The sequence below is a fragment of the Oryza sativa genome, chromosome 4 (genome assembly GCF_034140825.1).
Source record: "Oryza sativa Japonica Group chromosome 4, ASM3414082v1".
In the NCBI taxonomy this organism is placed as follows: Eukaryota; Viridiplantae; Streptophyta; class Magnoliopsida; order Poales; family Poaceae; genus Oryza; species Oryza sativa.
The window spans coordinates 24,209,296-24,230,197 of NC_089038.1; the positions used below are offsets into that span (position 1 = coordinate 24,209,296).

The window sequence follows — 20,902 nt, forward strand, 5'->3', positions numbered from 1 at the left end:
TAGCCTAACGGTTGCAGTGATTTGAGTAGCATCCCAAGGTCCCGAGTTAAAATCTCCATAGAAGTCAATTTCAGATTGAGCTATTTGAGGGCTAAGTTTCATGTTTGATAGGCTAAGTTCCTAATTTTAAAAGGCTCATATATCTGGTTGGATGAAGGCTACATATATATCTAGTTAGATGTAGAGACCGGGTAAAAGATATTTTTCTCTAAAAAAATAATAATATAACGAGATGTTCTTTACTATTCCAAATGCAATCATCTGATCAAGTAAAAAAATAATAATATAATGAGATGTTCTTTACTATTCCAAATGCAATCATCTGATCAAGTAATAATAATAATAATAATATAACGGGCCAACGTCTCGCAGTTGCCTCCACTTCCTGGGGCACCGGTGGATCCGAGAGGAGGGCAATAGGCTCACCGGTGGCGCGACGATGGCCTCGTCCACGCTTCCTCGTCCCCGACGGTGGCCCGACATGGAGCAGAAGGGGGATGAGGGGGTGGCACTGATTTGATGGGTGGGTGGAGAGGGGGGAGGAAAAGAAGAGAAGTCACTTTATGGGTGGGTTTCACATGATGACTTAGTAGGTTGGACCAAGTCAACGCACCACGTTAGCGAAATCGTCCTCTAAAACCGTTTCAGGGAGTCAAATTACACCACTTTTAAAAGTTTTTTTTTGAGGGGTGGTCAACATATCCGGTATTGCGGATAAGGGTATGAATCAAATTTGAGCTATAGTTAAGGGACTCAAAGTGAACTTATTCCACACCCCTTGTTGGGCTTACAAAAGCTTTTGAGGTGGGCCGGTTTTCAGGATCGAAGATTCGTCCGATTGAGCCCATTACACCAGACGAGGAAAAGGCCAGCTCTCTCGAGCCTCCGCCCTCCAGTCCTCCACGATCCAGCCGCCGTCGCCGCCGCGCGCCATGGCTAGCGCCGCCCTCTCGCCATCCTCTCCGTCCCCACGCTCCGGCCACAGATGGCTACTACATTCCACCCGACCAAACTTCGGTCTGCTCGGGCGGGCAGCGTGGATCCGCTTGATCGGTCAGCTCTGCATCCTTACAAGTTACAACCCCCAATCGGAGGAAGGCGGCAGCACCAGCTCCAGCAGCGATGGCCCAATGGGAGACGATTGAAATGACGAGGCAGCGCGAGATTCCAAGCCTTTGCTAGTCCCTACTCTCGTCGTCCCCTTCATCAGCCACAACACAGTCAACTCAATCCCCCCTCTCCTCGTTCCAGGTGAGGTGAGCCTCCATCCAGTACCCCGTGTGCATTTCTGGCGTAATTCCCTTTTTCTTTTTCTTAGAGAAAATGTGAATCACTTGTCATCTGTTGCTTCTAATAATTTGTGTGGTTTTATTGTAACTTGGACAACAAAACGTGTAGTTTTGTGAAGTTTACTCTTGTATAGCCTAAACAAAGAAGCACATCTCAAACTCATTTCATCTGTGACACTCAATTTCGATGTTCAATGAAAAAAAAGAAGGCAATGCGTGCGACTCTTTTCATCCCTGTTTCATTTCTCGGAGGAACTTCTTGAACCAATGGGCTGAATTCTTGGGGTGTCTCTTCATCCCATCATCGTAATCCACAAAGTTTAGCCCAAACCGGAGTGTGTAGCCATCCGCCCACTCAAAGTTGTCAAGCAGAGACCATGCAAAGTACCCCTTCACGTTTGCTCCATCCCTGTGGAGGCATATGGAATAATGCAGTGTTAGTACCATCTTTAAGTTGTCTACTGATAGCTGAGTGTCTGAATTGATGTTCTGACCTCATAGCATTTCGCAGGGCGAGAAGGTGCTTGTGATAATATTCTATCCTCGTATTATCATTCAGGGCCTCCTTGAGTGGCATGGTCTTGTTATTGACTTCATCAACACCTTGAGATGTACGAGTACAAAGGATCAGTAAGATTCATACACTTTTAGTTAGAAGCTAGAGGAGAACTCTCTCTCTCTCTCTCACATAGATAGGAGAAGAAAAAATATTCAAGTCCTATGTGCACTTACTGGCTAGATTGGGGAGAAAATAGGAAAATAGAAAGAAGAATCAGAAGGTGTTATAGTAGTGTTGGTTTGAACAAATGCGGAGAAATTGTATGACCTATATGTTTGTGGGAACTTACCATTTTCAGTAATAAAGATGGTAGGATTGCCGTAGTTTTCCTTGATATAAAGCAACAATTCACGGAGCCCTTGAGGGTATATATGAAGCCAAGATGAAGCAGCCTACACACATATTGTTTATAGAGTTCAATCATGTCACCTGATCATTGTTTTGCACTTTTACTAATAATTTGTTTTGTGGGTAACAAAGCTGTAGGTCACCTGAGGACCAATGAGAGTACCGTTTCGACTACCTAGCATAATTGGGCAAGGTTAGCACCTAGTAGCAAAAAAAAAAGCTACAAAATGCATGTATCCAAAATTCCAAAAAAATTGCCATATGTTTATATTTCATGGTTCAAACGCACAAAAGAAGTTGACTGATCCCAGAATATGTTGACTCACCGGTAATCCTAGCGTGGAAATCAGTATTGTAGCTGTTCTTAAGACCATACGATGGAAGAACATTCTCAGCATAGCTTGAAGAGTAGTAATTAAGTCCAATGAAATCAAATGCACCCTTGACCATTTCAGATTGCTCTTTGGTGAACTTTGGCAAGCGATTTCCAACCAATTCTCTCATGTTTAGGGGGTAGTCCCCTCTAATGAGAGGATCCATAAGCCTAGAAAGGATTTCATAGTTAGAATTTTCAGTCTCCTAATGAAGAAATTATGTGTGACAAAGAATTTACCATCCAAGCACGAAATCTAGAACACGTCTTGCTGCATCCTTGTTGGTTTTGGATGGGGAGAAGGGAACATACCACTGTGAGTTCACAATTATTCCAATCTTCCCCTTTTGTAAGGCCTGCATTTGTCAAGCATTTTGTTGTTCCTTTTGATTTGAAAAACAGAATTGATTCTACTAAGCATTCAATCTGCATGCATGGTCAAAGGTTTTGTGTTCCCTAAAAATAATATTAACAACAAATGTATAACAATCATGTTCAAATTATAAGGCCTTGAACGTATTATCATGTAGCAGTAAATTGCAGAAGCTTTGAATATATCACTGGACTAGAATATGCATGTCTCCATTTCATAATATGCAGGATATAAATTAGCGCTGCAGTTAATAAAGTAATTAGCTAGTCAAGTTACCCGCAGAAATTGTGAGCTAGCTATCAGAAACATTTGTGATGTTGGATACTGATATGTGTTTGAATTTGAAGATAACTTAATGGGAGATGTTTTGCTTTTTATGAATTTATTGCTTTTCTTATCAACTCTAAAGTCTTTCATTGAATTTAGCATGAAAATAATAAAATAATAGGAGTATATCTTTAACCTAACCAACAGATCCAGACCTTTGTATTAGGAGGACCGAGATTAAGGCATGATGTTTTGTTTTTATGTGAGAAGGTCTTGTATAATACATAAATATTTTCTCTGACCTATTTTGACCTCTCTAACTAGGGCACATAACACATTGGGATTAAGTGCCAATTTTTATTGTTTTTTTTGTGAATTCTAGAATTTCTTTCCTTTTTTTCCTTATCAACTACTACTAGTAAAGGTTAATGTCTGTACTGGCAAACTCTACCACCAGGACCTGGCTGAAAGTGAATGCCAAGCAATAAGTAATTTTGGATTATGAAACTTAACTTTGCGGATCTTCGATGTAAATCATTATCATGGATGAACTGCGACTGCCTGACAACTTCTTCAGTGAACTGATATTTCTCTCTGTACAACCGAACAGTTTCTGCGTGGGCAAGTAGTTGGTGATGGCATGCAGTGTAAGGCTCCCTTCCTGAATCTCCAACGCTGCATTTTCCCATCTCCCAGGGTGAACACCGGCCCGGGGCATAGGTGCCAGATGCATAGGCCTTAGAGCAGAAGATCCAAGGCTCATTGAAGGTGATCCAATGTTTCACTCGGTCACCAAACTCTTTGAAGCAGATTTCAGCATAGTCCTTATAGTCATTTCTGCAATAGTTCTTCACAGTCAGTAACTTTAGCACTTTTTTCATGGCAAATAACACTAGGATGTTTTAGCTGAAAATACTATATGAAGGGAACACTAATGTGGATGGTGTCGATGCAACAAGGGTTAAATCTTGTCCTTCAACAAATCACAGTAAACAATATTCACAAGAAAATGGGGAAGGGAACTCCAAAGGCTTTTGGCATTGAAATATTGGGTATTTTAATTGATATGCATGATGACGTGGACAATATTTTTCTGAAGTATATAACATGGTCCCTAGTATTTATGGAAAACATTATTCAGCTGTAGACACTCTCCTATCTTACTGGGTTGTGTTTACTAACCAGGTCAGACCCCAATTTAACTTTTCCAGATTTAACTTGTAATATAATTAAGTAGCAAATGGTACTGAAGAATTGTTGACTTACATGATATTAGGGCTAAGAAATCCGTTGTATTTATCTTCCAGTGCCTGAGGTGTGTCATAATGGAAAAGGGTAACAAATGATTGGACCCCTGCAAATGTATTAAGATTATTTTGCATTTTGGAAAAGGAAATCTGGCATACCAAGGGATGGAGCTAATGGTTTCCACAAGTTGCATCTAGCCACTGAACTTGAAACTAAACAGTGAAGATTAGACATGAATGCCTTTCAATAATAGCTCATTGATCAAATTGTTGTAGTAGTTGATGCCTTCTATGTTGACTCCACCATTCAGACTTCCATCTGCCATGACAGTGAGATTTTAATTCCTTGTGGGATCACCTTGGAGATTGAAAAAGATATGCAAAATATTGTACTTCGAAGAAAAATGAGAACATCTTCAGATAAGCTATATATTTGTTATGCGTGACAGTGCATTATAGTATATATTAGGTGTATCACGCACTTGGAAGAATTCTTGACCATGAGATGGAAAACCTGTATGCATCCATTCCCATCTCCTTCATCATGTGCACATCTTCCTGCAATTTTTCAGGATGTGAGTACTGAACTAGTCCTTCCAATGAAACTTAGAATTGATCTCTGAAGCGATCGCGCCATAGGCAGACTGACATGTGGTATATCTTTTATCTGATAGAAACAAAGAAACTAACAGAAACATGGAGTGCATATTTATTGAAAGTCCTTACAAAATGCCTGTTAAAAAATGCCCAGGACGGCTACTTAAAAATGGTAATTGCTAATACCTTGTAGAGATGGTAGGTGTTGTCAGCCACATCCCCGTTGCTTTTGTCAGCGATTTTATCTGCCATATTAGATAATGGTCAATTCAAAATAATGCCTTATTGCTTTTTCATTCTTGTCATTTACAGTTAAACATGCCTGGATGCTGATATGTGAAGGTGTCCCAGATGCTTGGTCCTCTGCCCCCCTCTGCTGCTCCACCCTCGCACTGCATGTGTGAAGCAACGGCCGATTCTTCAGGTTTCAGACCCGAAACAGTTAATTGACCACTGAATGCTTATTGGATGTTTAGATTTTTTTTTGCTGGAATGACCGAAGGAGGTCATTCAATATAATTAAGATAAGAAGAAAAGGTTACAAGAAAAGTTTTACATCGACGGCTGGCTGTTGAGGAAGGATGTGCACCAGAGTACACGCCCTGAACCATGTGCCAACCGCCCAAACACACGCTACAGTGAGGGAAGCCAAGCACCGAACCGGCCATCGCTATGTGAGACCGATCGCCACTGGACCAACAACACCACGACGACACGAAGACTCTAAAACGAAGCCCTCACGAGGGTCACGACGCCGAAAGACGCCGTCATCATCCGTCCAAAGAACTGGACAATGTTTTCACCCAGAGCTCCTTAGGAGGGATACCTCAACAATGCCCTCAGGAGGGTTACCACGCCCGAAGACGTAGTCACTGTTGGCCCAAAGAATTGGGCTAAGCTTTCGCTCGGAAACCCCCTACCGCTGTGGTCCGTTGCCCAATCCGAATCCACCATCTAAACATCGGTGGCACATGGCTTCCGCCAACGAACCACCATCCCTGAGAGCTGGCCCAGGACCCCTCTGTTCCACCACCCGCCAGCCTCCTTGCTAGATCTGGCAGAAGGAGAACCCGGGACTGGGTGCCATAGTTTCGGCAACCTAAGCTTCCCCCGCTGACAAGCTGCCGCCTCAATCCAACCCAGAAACTCCCCGCAAAGAAGGGGAGGAGCTCCAGAAAGGGCGAGGGTGCCGACCGGTAACGAGGAAGACGATCCACCACTGCCAGCTCCCTTTGCACTGCCTTCTAGGCCTACGCCGACGCCGGTGAAGCTACTACCCCTCCGGCTCCGGCGCCCCTGTTGCCCGGCCGCCGCGCCCCACCTGGCCACGCCACGCCACCCACCCGGCCGCAGGGCATCGCGGCGGCACCCCGGCAGCCGAGGACTGGCCGCGCCATGGGGCTGCTCGCGGCCGCACAGCCGAGCCGCGGCACGCCGCCGCTGCGCCCGGGCAGCCGCACCAGCGCCATGCTGCCGCCCGCTCCCAGCCCGTAGCTCCGGGCCGGCCACGCCGCCGCCGTTCCTAGCCGCCGAGCCGCCGCCGCTCGCACCGTCTCCGCGCCCGGGCAGGCTACGCCGCCGCCGTTCCCAACTGCCGAGCCGCTGCCGAGCCGCCGCCGCAGCTCGCGCCGTATTCACGCCCAGGCAGGCCGCACGCCGCCGAGCCACCTCACGCCGCCAACATGCCCAGGCCGGCCAGCTGCCTCGCGCCGCCACGCCGGAGCAGCTGCTCCGGCCAGATCCAGGCGTCGGAGGGCCAAATCCGGCCTCAAAGAAGCCGGATCCACCGCCTCTCCAAGCAGCCCCACCGTCTCCGCCTCTGACCGCGGCGGAGAGCTTCGTCGTTCCCCTGTCCTCGTCGCGCCGAGGTGGAGGCCGTCGAGTTGATGTGCCTCGCCGCCGCCTTCCCTGCTCGCTGGCAGCTTTCCCGCCGGCGAGCTCCGGGGGCGGCGAGGTGGAGGAGGCGGAGTGGCGGCGCGGGCAGCTAGGGTTTTCGCCCCCGAGCCGCCCGTGCGAGAGCGACGCGGAGGTTTTTCTAGATGTTTAGATTTCGCCTTGAATTTCTAGCCACATGCAAATTCGAGAACCATTTTCGGAGTAATTTGAGCATTATTTGCACAGTTCATCTTAAGCTGCTCCTTTTTTTTCATGTGTTACTTGTGTATAGTCTGTTCCAGCTTTTTTTCTTTCTTCCTTTTGAAAAGAACAGTCTGTTCCAACCGATGTTCTTGCAAGAATTCAGTTAAGGCGGCAGTCTTATCAAATTGTTCTTGATCTCTTGTAGGAAGAATGATGCGGAAGGGAAGCCTAACCTGATAGGACGCGGAGGACGTCCCGAAGATGAACCCCTTGGGGAAGCTTCTCCGGCTAATCGGCGGCAGCTCGCCGGCTTCGACGCAGGCGGCAGCTAGGAGGAGGAGGAGGAGGAGGAGGAGGAGGAGAATACCGCCGGACATCGCCACTGCCCCGGCAACCGCCATCTGAACGAAGCTTGACCTGCAATTCTGCAAAAGAAAGAGTGATGGATTGCTGAGCACAAGCGACAGCATATAGCGTCACCATGTATAAGAAGTTAGGAACTTGCGTTATCTACTGCTCCCTCCGTCCCATAAAATAAATGATTTTGAGTTTTTATTTGCACTCTTTATCACTCGTCTTATTCAACAAACTTTGGAATTATTATTTATTTTTTTTGACTTGCTTTATTATCCAAAGTACTTTAAGCATAAATTTTCGTTTTTTTATATTTGCATAAATTTTTTAAATAAGACGAGTGGTCAAACAGTGCAAGAAAAACTCAAAATCCCTTATATTATGGGACGGAAGGAGTAGAAAGTAGAAACCCATCATTTTTGGACTTGCGTGGACGGGAGCAATTATGTCACTGCAGAGTGGTGAGACTAGATGTGTGAGGATTCTATCATAATGTGACTGCTATTATATTCAATGGTATATTGAATGTCACAATTCCCTCTGATTTTTTTTAGAAAATTGGTTAATTTAATTTTTGCTTAAGGGTATACACCTTCCATATAGGCTATAATTCTGGATATAGTTTTTTCTAGATTCATGGCAAACGCTTTGGTTTTTTTTGAACCGAGGGAGTAGGTAGTATGCAGAATTGATGATAGCGATGGATGATCTTGTACTTCTGTTAGTAGATGCTCGTGTTAAACGGGCACGAAAAATATCATTTTTGCTGCGTTATCTGGCAGGTTGCGTGTACTCCCTCAGTTCTAAATAAAGGCAAACCCTAGATTACTGTGCCAACGTGCCAACGTTTGACTGTCCGTATTATATGAAATTTTTTTATAATTAGTATTTTCATTGTTATTAGATAATAAAACATGATTAATATTTTATGCTTTATGCGTGACTTATCTTTTTAATTTTTTTTATAATTTTTTTAAATAAGACGAACGGTCAAACGTTGGATACGGAAACTAGGGTTTGCCTTTTTTTTTTTGACGGAGGGAGTAGTTAGCAATCCCTTTCACATACTCCTACATATTCCTAAGTCCCTCCCTCCCATAAAAAATCAATCTAGTATTGGATGGGATATTTTCTAGTGCAACGAATCTGTATATTATTGTACTAGAAAACGTCTCATCCAATTTTTAGATTGTCTTTTTAGGACGGAGAGAGTAACGGCACTACCTGTACATGCCCACTGCAATATTGCTCTTGCATGCAGAGAGAAAAAAAAAGGCCGAGTTTATCCACAGGCAACTTGTTCAGGTTCTGGTACAGCCGCAAAGCTAGCGTGAAATTCTCTCTCTGTTTGTATTTTGAACTTGAGCTAGCTTGAAGTTCTGAATCCTCACAAGATGCACGGAACTCCGGCATGTTATACAATTTTCACCCATTAAATCGAATGTTTGGATATACTAGTAGTGTGTCCGTGCTAACGCTACGGTGACAATTAATATTGTAAATGAAACAACCAAATAACAGTGATACAAAGATGCTTTGACAATGGTACATAAAACATATAGCTAAGCTAAAAAAAACGATAAAGAGCTATTAGAAAAATATCAATCAACATGTATCCACAACATCATATAGGAACAAGCTTTGCTATAAAGTACATGTGTTACTCCTATCAAATACACAAAATAATAAATATCTAAAGTTAGCTCGACTTAAACCATCCATTTCGCTTCATGTGGTCCTGATTATCTGGACAAGGCTGCAAAACAACCAAAATGTATATTGTCACTCTAGTTATTATTTGTATTTAGACAAAAAAAAAGAATATTGTCCATTTCTTACTTGAAGATAGTGCTGATGTGGCATATGCCACGCGGACGTGACGTGACATAATATTAAATGATAAATGGGACTCACTTAAAAATTTTCCTTTTCCTTTTTCTTTTTCTTTTCCTTCTTCTCATTCTCATTCTTCTCTTTTTTTCCCTTTATACTCCTTTCTCTATCTACAATTGTAGGCCACCGCTGCACAGGGTGCTCGGGTCACAGAGAAAGGAGAAAAAAAGAAAAAAGAGAGAGAAAAATGAGAAGAAAAGAAGAAAAAAGGAAAATGAATTTTAAGTCGGTCCCATTTGTCAGTTAAGATGATGCCATGTCACGTCTGTGCTTGTGGCATACCACGTCAACACCACATAGGATCTTAGAGGGGCTATGACAAAATGAGACCTAGGCGACACTTTGACAAATTCTGGGATTTGGATCTGCATTTTTAGAGTTTAGGGACTTAGATAAAACACCCCTACAAGTTTAAGAACCGCATGTGCACTTTACTCTTTTACATTTTACATTTATAAAGTGTGGTAAATGAGCAAACTATGATGACTCTCCGATGTCTCAAATCAAAGTTGTAGCTATATATATACAAAACACATTGTGGCTTGAGGCACTTTTCTGTTGCATTGGAAGACAGATAGCAATCAAAGCAGAATACTGGAAAATAGGAATTAGATCTTCCTAGTCTAGTAAAACCTTCACATTTGAAACCTACTACAGACTCATACTTGAGTCTAGTTGAAGGTTCAGACGTTCAGCTATCTTGAAAATAAACAATCTGAAGTGAGCTTTATGAAAGCTACACTCATATGTTACCTGGGAATTTATCTAACAGTTGTAAATATTGTACCACACATATTAGTCCAACAAATAGGGGAAATTCATATATTTGTCAATTAAATATTGACGGAAAGAATCAGATGTTTTTCATTGTGCCATACAGCATATCTCGGAAAGCCAAGGAGACAGAAATATACCTTACCTTTCAAAAAATCATCATCCTCATTCTTCAGAAGATATGTTAGCATTGGAGTTATTAGTATCCATGGAGCCCTCCACATAAAGCCTAGACTTGTATGCATTTTTATGTGGAGGCCATCAATCCATGTCTGATCAGCAAAAGAAATTATTAGTCAGATCCGAAACACCGAAAACAATGGTGATCTGGCGGCGACATTGAAACTTCAGTTAAGTCTGAAGACCTGAAACAGCGAAACAATTCATAGTTGAACTCCCGATTGATTTGTTAAACTATCCTAGACTCAATTGGGTAAATTATTAAATTGGATTGAATACAAGATTGGTTGCAGGACATTGAGTCAAAGTACTGAAACATTTGTAAAATCAAAATTGTAATCAGAAAACCTAAACAGATGCATACACTTCCCTGTGATGTCACAGTAGTAGTTGCATGCCCATTTGTAATTGGATTGATCCTGTCCAAACCGGTTCTCCTTCTCCATCATCTAGGCCCGCTTGCTCTGTGGCAACGGGAGGAATTCCACTCATTAGAACCCTAAACCCACGAAATACAGAGCTAAAAACTGAAACAACACTTCCATCTATCAGAACACTAAATCCACGAAGGAGAGCTAAACACTGAAAATGCAGTTAGGATTGATGTGTTTCACCTTTACTTTTCTGCACATGCAGGATGACACCCCATAAAAAGAACCAAACGCTGATCCATCGTGCTTGCCCATTGAGGACGGCTAGATGAGACTCCGGGCAACGGTGATATGACGGCGCGGATTGGGGGAGGCGTGGAGGCGGGCGATCAGGCGGAGATCGGGGGCGGCGAGGGCGCGGAGGAGATCGGCGAGGAAGGCGTCGCTAGTGACGCCGGCGGGAGAGATCGTCGCGGACTGGTGGACGACCTGGTGAGAGATGAGAGCGGCCGGTGATGGTTAAGGGAGGGATGAGAGCGCGCGGAGGAGATTTGCGAGGGCGGCGGCGAGGGAGCGTCTGGAGAGGCGGCCGGCGGCCGTGGCTGCCGAGGAGGCGATGCGGTGGTGAGGTGAGGAGGCGACGCCGGGAGGAGGGCGAAGGTGGAGGATCAATCCGATGCGAGGTGGAGGCGCGGAGGAGATTGGAGAGGGCGGCGGCGATCGCGCGTCTGGTGAGGAGGCCGGCGGGCGTGGAGGAGGCGACGCGGGGGCGGGGCGAGGAGGCGGCGCAGAGAGGAGGGCGAACGACGCGGCTTGGGGGAAGGAGGAGAGGAGCGATCGCGTGATGGGGAGGAGATCGACGCCGTTCGATATGGCAATCGGATGGTTGAGATTGCGCGTGTCTGTCAGATGCGTCTGCTGTGTCAGGAATCAAGACCACCACTACGGATTTTTTAAGTAGTAGAGATGTATGGAGTATTAAATATAGAAAAAAAATAATCAATTACACGGTTTACGTGTGAATTGCGAGACAGATCTTTTAAGCCTAATTGTGCCATGATTTGATAATGTGGTGCTACAGTAAACATTTGCTAGTGACAGATTAATTAGGCTTAATAAATTCGTCTCGCAGTTTTCAAGCGGAATCTATAATTTGTTGTTATTAGACTACGTTTAATACTTCAAATGTGTGCCCATATATCCGATGTGATAACCAAATCCAAAATTTTTTGCCAACTAAACAAAGGCCTTATCTGATCTCTCTTTGTTTCTAATGGTAGCTTTCTCAAAGCCGGGATTGTCCAAGTGTACATGCTAGTGTAACCCTTTTGTTTCTGCGTGTAGAGGTAGCTAATGTAAAAAATACATGTAAATATCATTTGTTTTTAACTTGTTTATCATAGTAAGTAATTTAAGCATGAACTATATTATTAAATATTTATATTAAAATTTAATTTGAATGAGATGAATGATCGAACACCATGACCAAAAGTCAACAACACCATATATTTAAGTAGAAAATAGTAGTTTATTGTGGTATTGTTCAATACAGACTTGCCAGCTAATTAGCCATGATATAGAGTTTATTGCAACCATTGATAGCCAAATTTAACACTATATCAAATTTAGGTGAAGTTTAGAAAAGATTAGAGCCTTCACATTGAGGCTGATATGACCACTAATTTTTGAGCGGTTGGACCGCTAGTGTTTGGCCTGTCAGACCTTCGGTCGCGAACCCAAGTCCAATTTTAGATATTTCTCGTGTTTTCTTGCTTGAGGCTGGGATTTCTTATGCTCTAGTTGATCTGTGAGTCTAATAGGACATAGAAAATGGCAAACAGATGCAAAACCACCTCTTTTATAGATGTTGGGGGTCAAAGGCTAATTGAAACAACTTCTCAAATTTAATTTACTTCCCTTACCTATTTCTTCTACATCTTACTCCTTTCTTCATGTATTCCACATCTATTCACTCTCGAATCTCCTAATTGCTTATCATCTCTAAATTCTAATCTCTATGACATCAGAGAACATTCTAACTGACCTACCAAGTCTAAGATAAATCAGCATGCCTTCACTTTAATAGGGTCTTACCCTAATGATTATTTGGAAACGTATGTTCCCCTGCAACGGCATGTCTCTGGTTGTTGCTATGGGGTACTCACAGGGTGCTAAGTGTGCCTAGGCAGACTAGAACCCATTTTCACATGAACACATCCGTTTTGATGTGCACAAATAACATCAGGCCTATCATCATCAAGAAAAAAAATTATCATGGTCGTCTTCATTCCATTCAAGCAAAAAAAAAAAAAAACAACAGCCAAGTGAGCACACATAAAAGACAACACATTCATCGTGTGATCACAGAAACTTCATACTTTGTTGAGTTAGAACTTTTGTCCTAAATAAGGATTGAGATTATATAAATTTTTATACAGAGTACATATTTTAACAAATTTTATTGAAAATTTTCAAACTTGAGTAAACTGATTCATATTATTTTTAATCACCTTATTTGTAGCATTATTTTCTTTTAACACCCCCCCCCCCCAACAAAAAAAAAACATCAAAAACCACCTATACGGCGATACGTGTTCGATTCTGGATGGCTTCATAGCCGTGATCTGGTGGTCGCCGGCTCGCCGATCTCTGCTCCCGCGGCGGCGCCATTGCTAGCGCCCCGTCGGCCGGCACCCTCCTCTCCGCCTCCGCCCCCACGCTCCGAATCCATGGATGGCTACCACCGCACACTCCGCCCCCCGCACTCCAGCCGCCCTCCGCGCTCTTGCCCTTCCCCCCACCGGAGAAGGCGGCAACACTGCAAGCTAGGTAGCAGCGACGACCTTGCTACCGGCTCGCCTCATCAGCCATAGCGGCAGCCTCCCGATCCCCCCAGGGTGAGCATCCGGTAAGTACCCCGTCTGCATGTGCCGATTTCTTTCTGATCGCTCAAACTTGCAGATAGATCTGAACTACCAGTATACCACTGCTTGATTAATGCCGTATAAAAAGCCAATTCCGAGTGCGTTGTAGGCATTATGGAACGCACATTTCTCCTTTTACCACAAGGAGTACATTTTTTTTTTCATATACGTTGTGTAATAATCCTTAAGTGCGAAGAACTACTTCTCATGTCCATCTTTCATTAGAGCATCCCTCTTGGATACAAACATACATGCCCATACGGTATTTATCCTTTGCTTAGCTATGTACATATAGTTAAGAGATAGTAGATGCAAACATGCAAGAAGAGGAGAGTGAGATTTATTTACGAACTAATTTCATTTATGGCACTTAACTCATAAAGCTTATATACTATTTTGATGTTCAATGAGAAAAAGGGAGTGTGCGCAACTATTTTCAACCTTTTGTTTCCATCTCTGTTTCATTTCCGGAGGAACTTCTTGAACCAACGGGCTGAGTTCTTGGGGTATCTCTTCATTCCGTTATCGTAATCCACAAAGTTTATCCCAAACCGAACTGTGTAGCCCTCTGACCACTCAAAGTTGTCAAGCAGAGACCATGCGAAGTACCCCTTCACATTTGCTCCATCCCTGTGAAGGCATATGGAATAACGCACTGTTACCGAGTAGCATCTTAAGTTGTTTACTGATAGCTGAGTGTCTGAATTGATGTTCTGACCTCATAGCACTTAGCAGGGCGAGAAGGTGCTTGTGATAGTATTCAATCCTGATATCATCCTTCAGGGCCTCCTTGAGTCGCATGGTCTTATTATTGATTTCATCAACACCTTGAGATGTATGCAGAAAGAATCAGTAATGTTAAATCACTTCTAAAAGAGGATAATACCCTTTTTTTTACATAGCTAGGAGAAGAATATTAAGTCCTAACTCCTATGTGCACTATTGTCTAGATTGAAAAAAAAATCAAATCAGAAGGTGTTATAGTAGTATTGGTTTGCACACATGCTGAGAAAGTGAGAAATTGTATGATCCATATGTTAGTTGGAACTTACCATTTTCAGTGATGTAGATGGTAGGATTGCCATAGTTTTCCTTAATATGAAGCAACAATTCACGCAACCCTTCAGGGTAGATGTAAAACCAAAACGAAGCAGCCTAAACACATGTTGTTTATAGAGTTCAATCATGTCACCTGATCAATTGATTTACTAGTAATTTGTTCTGTGGATAACAAAGTAGTAGGTCACCTGAGGCCCTATGGGAATCCCGTTTCGACTACCTAGCATAGTTGCGAAATGTTAGCACAGTGGCAAAAACAAGCTACACATCCAAACCAATTATCAAATATTCATGATGAGATAATGTTGAGCACCCCGGGGTGCCACCCCCATGTTTGAAAATGTATAGTGTTTTTTTTTATTTTGTCTTCACACACATTAAACAGATATCATTACCAGACTAATCATAGCCATTATACTGTATTGAAGCACTCCACATTCATTTCATGCATGAAAGGAAAGCTGGGATGCTCATGTAACATGCCATTTTCAAATAAAGTCGGCATGTTTTTCGAGGGAAAATAAAGTGTGCAATTGACAATGCCTCAAAGGCTATGATGTGAGCTGACCAAATTCTATTTGTTTTTTTAATATGTTGTGTCGAGCAGTTGCCATATGTTTGTATTTCATGGTTCATATGCACAAAACAAGTAGACCAGTCCATGATAATGTTGCTCACCAGTAATCTTAGCATGGGAATCAGTATTATAGCTGTTGTTATGGCCATATGATGGAGGATCATTATCAGCATAGCTTGAAGCGTAGTAGTTGAGTCCAATAAAATCGAATGCACCCTTGACCATTTCAGATTGCTCTTTGCTGAACTCTGGCAAGCGATTTCCAACCAATTCTCTCATGCTTAGTGGGTAGTCTCCTCTAATGAGAGGATCCATAAACCTAGAAGGGATTTCATAGTTAGAATATTCACTCTCATAATGATGAAATTATGTGTGAGACAAAGAATACCATCCAAGCATGAAGTCTAGAACACGTCTTGCAGCATCATTGCTGGATTTGGATTGGGAGAAAGGAACAAACCACTCTGAGTTCAAAATTATTCCAATCCTCCCCTTTTGTAAAGCCTGCATTTGATATGCATCTTGTTATTCATTGTGTGGTGTGAGTGCTGAAGCTGAAACCAAGTCCATTGATTTGTAAACAAAATAAGCACTCAATATGCATGCATGGTTAGGGTTTTCGTTGTTCCTTAAAACGATACCGACTACTAATGCATATCTGTTACATCCATGTTTAAATTATAAGGCCTAGAACATATTGTTGTGTAGAAAATTGCAGAAGTTTTGAATATAACTCTATGCACATTTCTGTGTATATGATAGGAATCTGTTTCATGATATGTAGGATATAAAATAGTCCTGCAGTTAACAAAGTAACTAGCTAGCCTTTCATCCAAGTTACCAGCACAAATTTTGCAGCTAGCTATCATAAACTTTAATGCTTACCTGCAAATTTTACATGTTTGTTGGATCCAACTTCCTCGTACAACTGTTTTGTTGGATATTGATATGTGTTTGTATTTGAAAATAACTTAACTGGTGATGTGAAATTAACTTAATTGATGATGTTTTGCCGAGATAAGCGGTGAATGCTTTTGCTTTTTAATATTGTTTTCTTTTTTTTTTTCCATATCAACTCTAAAGGCCTTTGATTGTATTTTAGTATATACATAATAAAATAACATATCTGATATCTTTGACCTAATCAACAGATCCAGACCTTTGTATCAGGGTGCATCGAGATTAAGACATGATTTTCTGTTTTCATGTGAGAGTCTATAGGATTTCTGTTTTTTTCTTGAGGCTAGAGGGTCTTGCATAATAAACAGATAAATATCTCTCTTACCTATTTTGACCTCTGTACTTAACATAGTGATTAATGGCCAAATGTTTTTCTTTTCTTGTTAGAATTCTAGGATTCCTCTTTTATCCGTATTGACTATGGGGTTCGTTTTCCGAGTTTTACTATATTATAGATAATTATAAGAAATAACAATGGAAGATCCGCTAATGTCTGTACTGAAAAAACTCTACCACCACCACCAGGCCCCAGCTGAAATTGAATGCCAAGCAATAAATAATTTTGGATTATGGAACTTAACTTTGCAGATCTTCGATTTAAATTATTATCACGGATGAACGGCGACTGCCTGATAGCTTCTTCAGTGAACTGATATTTCTCTTTATAAAGCCGAACAGTTTCTGCATGAGCAAGTAGTTGGTGATGGCATGCAGTGTAAGGCTCCCTTCCTGAATCTCCAACTCTGCATTTTCCCTTCTCCCAGGATGAACACCGGCCTGGTGCCATGGTGCCAGATGCATAGCCCATAGAGCAGAAGTTCCAAGGCTCATTGAAGGTGATCCAATGTTTCACCCGGTCACCAAACTCTTTGAAGCATATTTCAGCATAGTCCTTATAGTCATTTCTGCAACAGTTCTTTACAGTCAATAACGTTAGCACTTTTTTCATTGCAAGTAACAGTAGCTGAAAAGACTATCACAAGGGAGCACTATTGAGGCTGGTGTCAGTGGAAACAGGGGTTAAATCCTGTCCAAAGCAAAACCCGTCCTGACTCCCTTTCCAAAAATAGCAGTAAACAATATTCGCGACAAAAATCGGAAAGAGAACTCCAAAAGCTGTTGGCATTGAAATTTCGGGTATTCTAATTGATATGCATGATGACGTTGACAATATTTTTAACTGAAGTAGGTAGCACGGTCCCTAGTATTTTGAAGTTAGTGTTTATTTAACATGGTCAGCAAAAGGTACTGAAGAATTGTTGACTTACATGATATTAGGGCTAAGAAATCCTTTATATTTATCTTCCAGTGCCTGAGGTGTATCAAAATGGAATAGGGTAGCAAATGGTTGGACCTCTGCAAATGTATAAGATTATTTTGCATCTTGAATAAAGAAATCTGGTTGTCACAAGTTGCATCTAGTGACTGAACTTGAAACTAAATAGTGAAGACTAGACATGCATACCTTTTGATAATAGTTCATTGATCAAATTGTTGTAGTAGTTGATGCCTTCTCTGTTGACTCCACCGCTGAGACTTCCATCTGCCATGACAGGGAGATTTTAACCCTGGTGGGATCACCTTGGAGATTGAAAAAGAAATGCAGAATATTGTGCTTGAGAACAAAAGAGAAAATGTCTTTAAATAAGCTGTCTGTTAGTAAATCTATGACAGTGCATTGTATCTACTACCTCCATCCCAAAATATTTGGGATTTATATGGGCAAAATCCCTTATATTTTGGGACGGATGTATTATCATTTTATTTCTAAAAGATATAGTCATGTACTTGGAAGAATTCTTGACCACGAGATGGAAAACCTGTATGCATCCATTCCCATCTCCTTCATAATGCGCACATCTTCCTGCAATTTTTTTTGGTGATCAGGCCCTCAGGCCTCAGGATGAGTACTAAATTAGTCATTTTAAAGAAGAGAATTAAAGTTTTAAGAGATTGTGGCAGAGGAAGACTGGCAAACATGGAGTGTATATTTAATTAAAACCCTTACTCCCTCCATTCCTAAATGATCTTCGCATTACCAAAAGTAAAAAGTTTCAATTTGACCTTCGTATTTCATTAGGAAGCAGCAGAAATCATGGGTAGACGATAATGGTGCTTCGTATTAAGCAGCACTACATGCATGCATTGGCTCTGTGAGAGTTAAGTTGGGAGCTGCTGCATGCGTGGAATTAATGCATTATAGCTGATTGGCTGGTGCATGCGGCATGCAAAATTGATGAAGCGACATGCACGGATAGATGGGATAGTAACTGCTCCTTGGTCTTGCTGCTTAGGTGAAATATGAAGATCATTTAGGAATGGAGGGAGTACTAAAGTCAATGCTAGTTGCCAATACCTTGTAGAGATGGTAGCTATTGCAAGCACCATCCCCGTTGCTCTTGTCGGTGATTTTGTCTGCCAAATTAGAGAATTGTCAATCCAAAATAATGTAATGACCTTTTATTTCTGGCCATTTATAGTCAGCATGCCTGGATACTGATGTGTGAAGGTGTCCCAGATGCTTGGTCCTCTGCCACCCTTCGCCGCGGCACCCTCAAACTGCATCATGTGTGAAACAGCAGTCAATTTGTCAGGTTTCAGATCTGAAACAGAGCACATCGTGATGAGATGAGAAGGAATCAGGAAACAGTTAAATTGACTACTGAATACAGTATTGGATCATGGAATTTCTCTCTACATGCAAATATGAGCATTATTCTTATTCTTTAGAGAAATTTCAGCATTTTTCAGTGCCATCATTTTCTGGTTACCTACATCAATGAGGTACTCTAGTTGCACAATTTATCTTAACCTGTTCCTTTTTCATGTGTTTCATTTGTACATTCTGTTCGTACTTTTGTTTCCCCTTCGAAAAGAACAGTCTGTTCCGACTGTTGTCCTTGCAGAATTTACTTTCGGTGGCAGTTTTATGAAATTCTTCTCGATTTCTTGTAGGAAGGATGAGGTTGGATGCCTGACCTGATATGACGACGAGGACGTCCCAAAGATGAACCCCTTGGGGAAGCTTCTCCGGCTGATCGGCGGCAGCTCGCCGGCGTCATTGTAGGCGGCGCAGGTGAAAGCCAAGAGGAGAAGGAGCACGCCACCTGACATCACCATTGCACCTGCAACCGCCATGACCTACATAGACAGAAAAGAGTGATGGGCTGATGAACACAAACGGTGCCCAACATATAGCCTCTCGTACATAGGGACTTGCTTAATACCATATCAGGATATGTGTTTGGACTTGTGGACAAGGTGGGGATAATGGTTTTTCAGAGTGGTGACCACCCTGACAAAACACTATCAACACACCCATCAGTAGTCAGTGGGAGTACACTGTTTCCATCCCATAATAAGTTTATTTTTGATTTCTCTCATTTATCTCAAAATAAATTCATTTTGAGTAATTATTGTAACAGAGTTTGTGAAAGGAGGAAATAATTGCATTAGGAGTAATAAAGTAGGAAATAATTGTATTAAGATTAGATAAAATAGGGGTATTCTAGTTTCTTTTGTTTGTATTGGTATGAGTAGTTTGGGTGAAAAATGGACCTATTTTGAAACGGAGAGAGTCCTAGAGCCTCATCGGTTGCCCATATTCACTAATATGACTTGTTAGGAAATAAAAAATAATTTATAGGTAAAACTTTTATATATTTGTTCGTAACGACTTAAAAACCAACGCTAAAAAGAAATTATGTTAAAATATCTTAAAATCAAGTTCAAAAATTTAAATTTTAACTTTTGCTTTGGCTCGATACAGCGGTCGATTCAACTTTAGATGCTCGTGATAACTGATAACGTGCACGAAGCACATTCGTGGTTCTGCTCTTGCCGCTAGCAACTTCTTCAGGTTCAGGCCGTATGGCTAGCTTCTCAAGAAGTCAAGATGCATGGAACACCATCAAGTTAGGTACCTGTATCTTTTTCACTGCTTCTAATTCGTGGCATCTGTGACTTGCTACCAACCTGATAGCACTATTAATTATGGAGTTATTGCAATCTTGCTTGGCACAAATCACACGGCCATACCTATCTCAAAAGAGATATCAAAGCTCCTACCGCCCGAAACGCGCGAGCATAAACCTGTCGCATTCCTAATTTTTTTTAAGAGAGAATCACATTCCTAATACTCCATCGTCACTAAATATTTAACGCCGTTGATTTTTTTAAACATATTTGGCCGTTCATCTTATTCAAAAACTTGAGCTCGGCTTAGTTATAGAAACAAGCTAAAACTTAAGCTCGGCTCGGCTCGTTTTTTGGCTCGAGCTAGCTTGCAAGCCTTCCTGTTAAAACACCTATTCATTTATATTTTATAATTATTAAAAAAATCAAATCATCAACATATAAAATTTAAATAAGTTTATATATTCAATTCTTTAAAAATCTTAATGATAAATTTTTAATTAACAAATAATAACTCTATGAAAAATAAAATAATCGATATAAATACATGATGGCCTAGGCTTGCGAGCCAAAACAAACGGCTCGTGAGCCAGCTCGGGCTTGGCTCATTTCAACAACGAGCTAAATAGGAGGCTTGGGCTTGACTTGTTTGGCTTACGAGCCGAGCCAAGCCAACCAAGCTCCTAATCTTTTTTTTTTCCACCCCTACAGCAGCAATCGCACGTCAAAAACTAGCTTAACCTGGCGTGTGGGCAGATAGAAC

General features: G+C 41.8%; 2 protein-coding genes and 3 long non-coding RNA genes across 10 annotated transcripts; 2 read left to right on the forward strand and 3 right to left on the reverse strand.

Moving 5' to 3' along the window:
* The first annotated feature begins 879 nt into the window (after nt 1–879).
* Nucleotides 880–8,030, forward strand: LOC112938692 (uncharacterized). Of its 2 annotated transcripts, none has more exons than XR_003241906.2 (3): nt 880–1,256; nt 5,366–5,477; nt 7,338–8,030. It is a non-coding gene; the product is annotated as an uncharacterized lncRNA (long non-coding RNA). The 2 variants fall into 2 exon arrangements; XR_003241907.2 differs by having other exon boundaries at nt 880–1,251.
* LOC9269478 (putative beta-glucosidase 9) lies at nt 1,286–7,590 on the reverse strand. Of its 2 annotated transcripts, none has more exons than NM_001424861.1 (13): nt 7,366–7,573; nt 5,376–5,445; nt 5,240–5,298; nt 4,939–5,014; nt 4,698–4,775; nt 4,476–4,563; nt 3,722–4,046; nt 2,810–2,925; nt 2,523–2,740; nt 2,340–2,371; nt 2,138–2,240; nt 1,784–1,892; nt 1,286–1,698 (listed from the first exon to the last, which is right to left on the reverse strand). In NM_001424861.1, the coding sequence occupies exons 1-13, from the start codon at nt 7,531–7,533 to the stop codon at nt 1,518–1,520; spliced, it is 1,623 nt and encodes a 540-aa protein (NP_001411790.1). In that variant the 5' UTR covers nt 7,534–7,573; the 3' UTR covers nt 1,286–1,517. The 2 variants fall into 2 exon arrangements, 1 of the variants encoding a protein (NP_001411790.1); XR_001545458.3 differs by having other exon boundaries at nt 1,343–1,698; nt 2,340–2,367; nt 7,366–7,590.
* A 1,019-nt stretch (nt 8,031–9,049) lies between the features above and the next one.
* Nucleotides 9,050–10,518, reverse strand: LOC136356310 (uncharacterized). The gene is made up of 2 exons (XR_010741024.1): nt 10,299–10,518; nt 9,050–9,242 (listed from the first exon to the last, which is right to left on the reverse strand). It is a non-coding gene; the product is annotated as an uncharacterized lncRNA (long non-coding RNA).
* A 2,783-nt stretch (nt 10,519–13,301) lies between these two features.
* LOC9271752 (uncharacterized) lies at nt 13,302–19,722 on the forward strand. Of its 3 annotated transcripts, XR_010740726.1 has the most exons (5): nt 13,302–13,612; nt 16,813–17,060; nt 17,186–17,361; nt 17,780–19,008; nt 19,180–19,722. It is a non-coding gene; the product is annotated as an uncharacterized lncRNA (long non-coding RNA). The 3 variants fall into 3 exon arrangements; XR_001545556.3 differs by lacking the exons at nt 17,780–19,008; nt 19,180–19,722 and having other exon boundaries at nt 17,186–17,635; XR_003241905.2 differs by lacking the exons at nt 16,813–17,060; nt 17,186–17,361; nt 17,780–19,008.
* LOC4336142 (beta-glucosidase 10-like) lies at nt 13,818–19,464 on the reverse strand. 2 transcript variants are annotated; one of them, NM_001419426.1, is made up of 13 exons: nt 19,204–19,464; nt 18,714–18,783; nt 18,581–18,639; nt 18,013–18,088; nt 17,690–17,767; nt 17,493–17,580; nt 16,805–17,129; nt 15,653–15,768; nt 15,366–15,583; nt 14,876–14,907; nt 14,681–14,783; nt 14,347–14,455; nt 13,819–14,258 (listed from the first exon to the last, which is right to left on the reverse strand). In NM_001419426.1, exons 1-13 carry the CDS (start codon nt 19,360–19,362, stop codon nt 14,090–14,092), a joined length of 1,602 nt encoding a protein of 533 aa, NP_001406355.1. In that variant the 5' UTR covers nt 19,363–19,464; the 3' UTR covers nt 13,819–14,089. The 2 variants fall into 2 exon arrangements, with proteins under 2 accessions (XP_066165256.1, NP_001406355.1); XM_066309159.1 differs by lacking the exon at nt 19,204–19,464 and having other exon boundaries at nt 13,818–14,258; nt 18,013–18,121; nt 18,714–18,789.
* Nucleotides 19,723–20,902: the final 1,180 nt, after the last annotated feature.

Excerpts from the sequence above, each read along its gene's own strand:
- LOC9269478 (NM_001424861.1), bottom strand. The coding sequence starts at position 7,533 with ATGGCGGTTGCCGGGGCAGTGGCGATGTCCGGCGGTATTCTCCTCCTC. Across the intron at positions 2,926-3,721 it reads TACATCGAAGATCCGCAAAG|GCCTTACAAAAGGGGAAGAT; the intron begins TTAAGTTTCATA and ends TGACAAATGCAG. Across the intron at positions 2,241-2,339 it reads GTACTCTCATTGGTCCTCAG|GCTGCTTCATCTTGGCTTCA; the intron begins GTGACCTACAGC and ends ATATGTGTGTAG.
- LOC4336142 (NM_001419426.1), bottom strand. The coding sequence starts at position 19,362 with ATGGCGGTTGCAGGTGCAATGGTGATGTCAGGTGGCGTGCTCCTTCTC. Across the intron at positions 18,784-19,203 it reads CGTCCTCGTCGTCATATCAG|TTTGAGGGTGCCGCGGCGAA; the intron begins GTCAGGCATCCA and ends CACATGATGCAG. Across the intron at positions 15,769-16,804 it reads TAAATCGAAGATCTGCAAAG|GCTTTACAAAAGGGGAGGAT; the intron begins TTAAGTTCCATA and ends TATCAAATGCAG.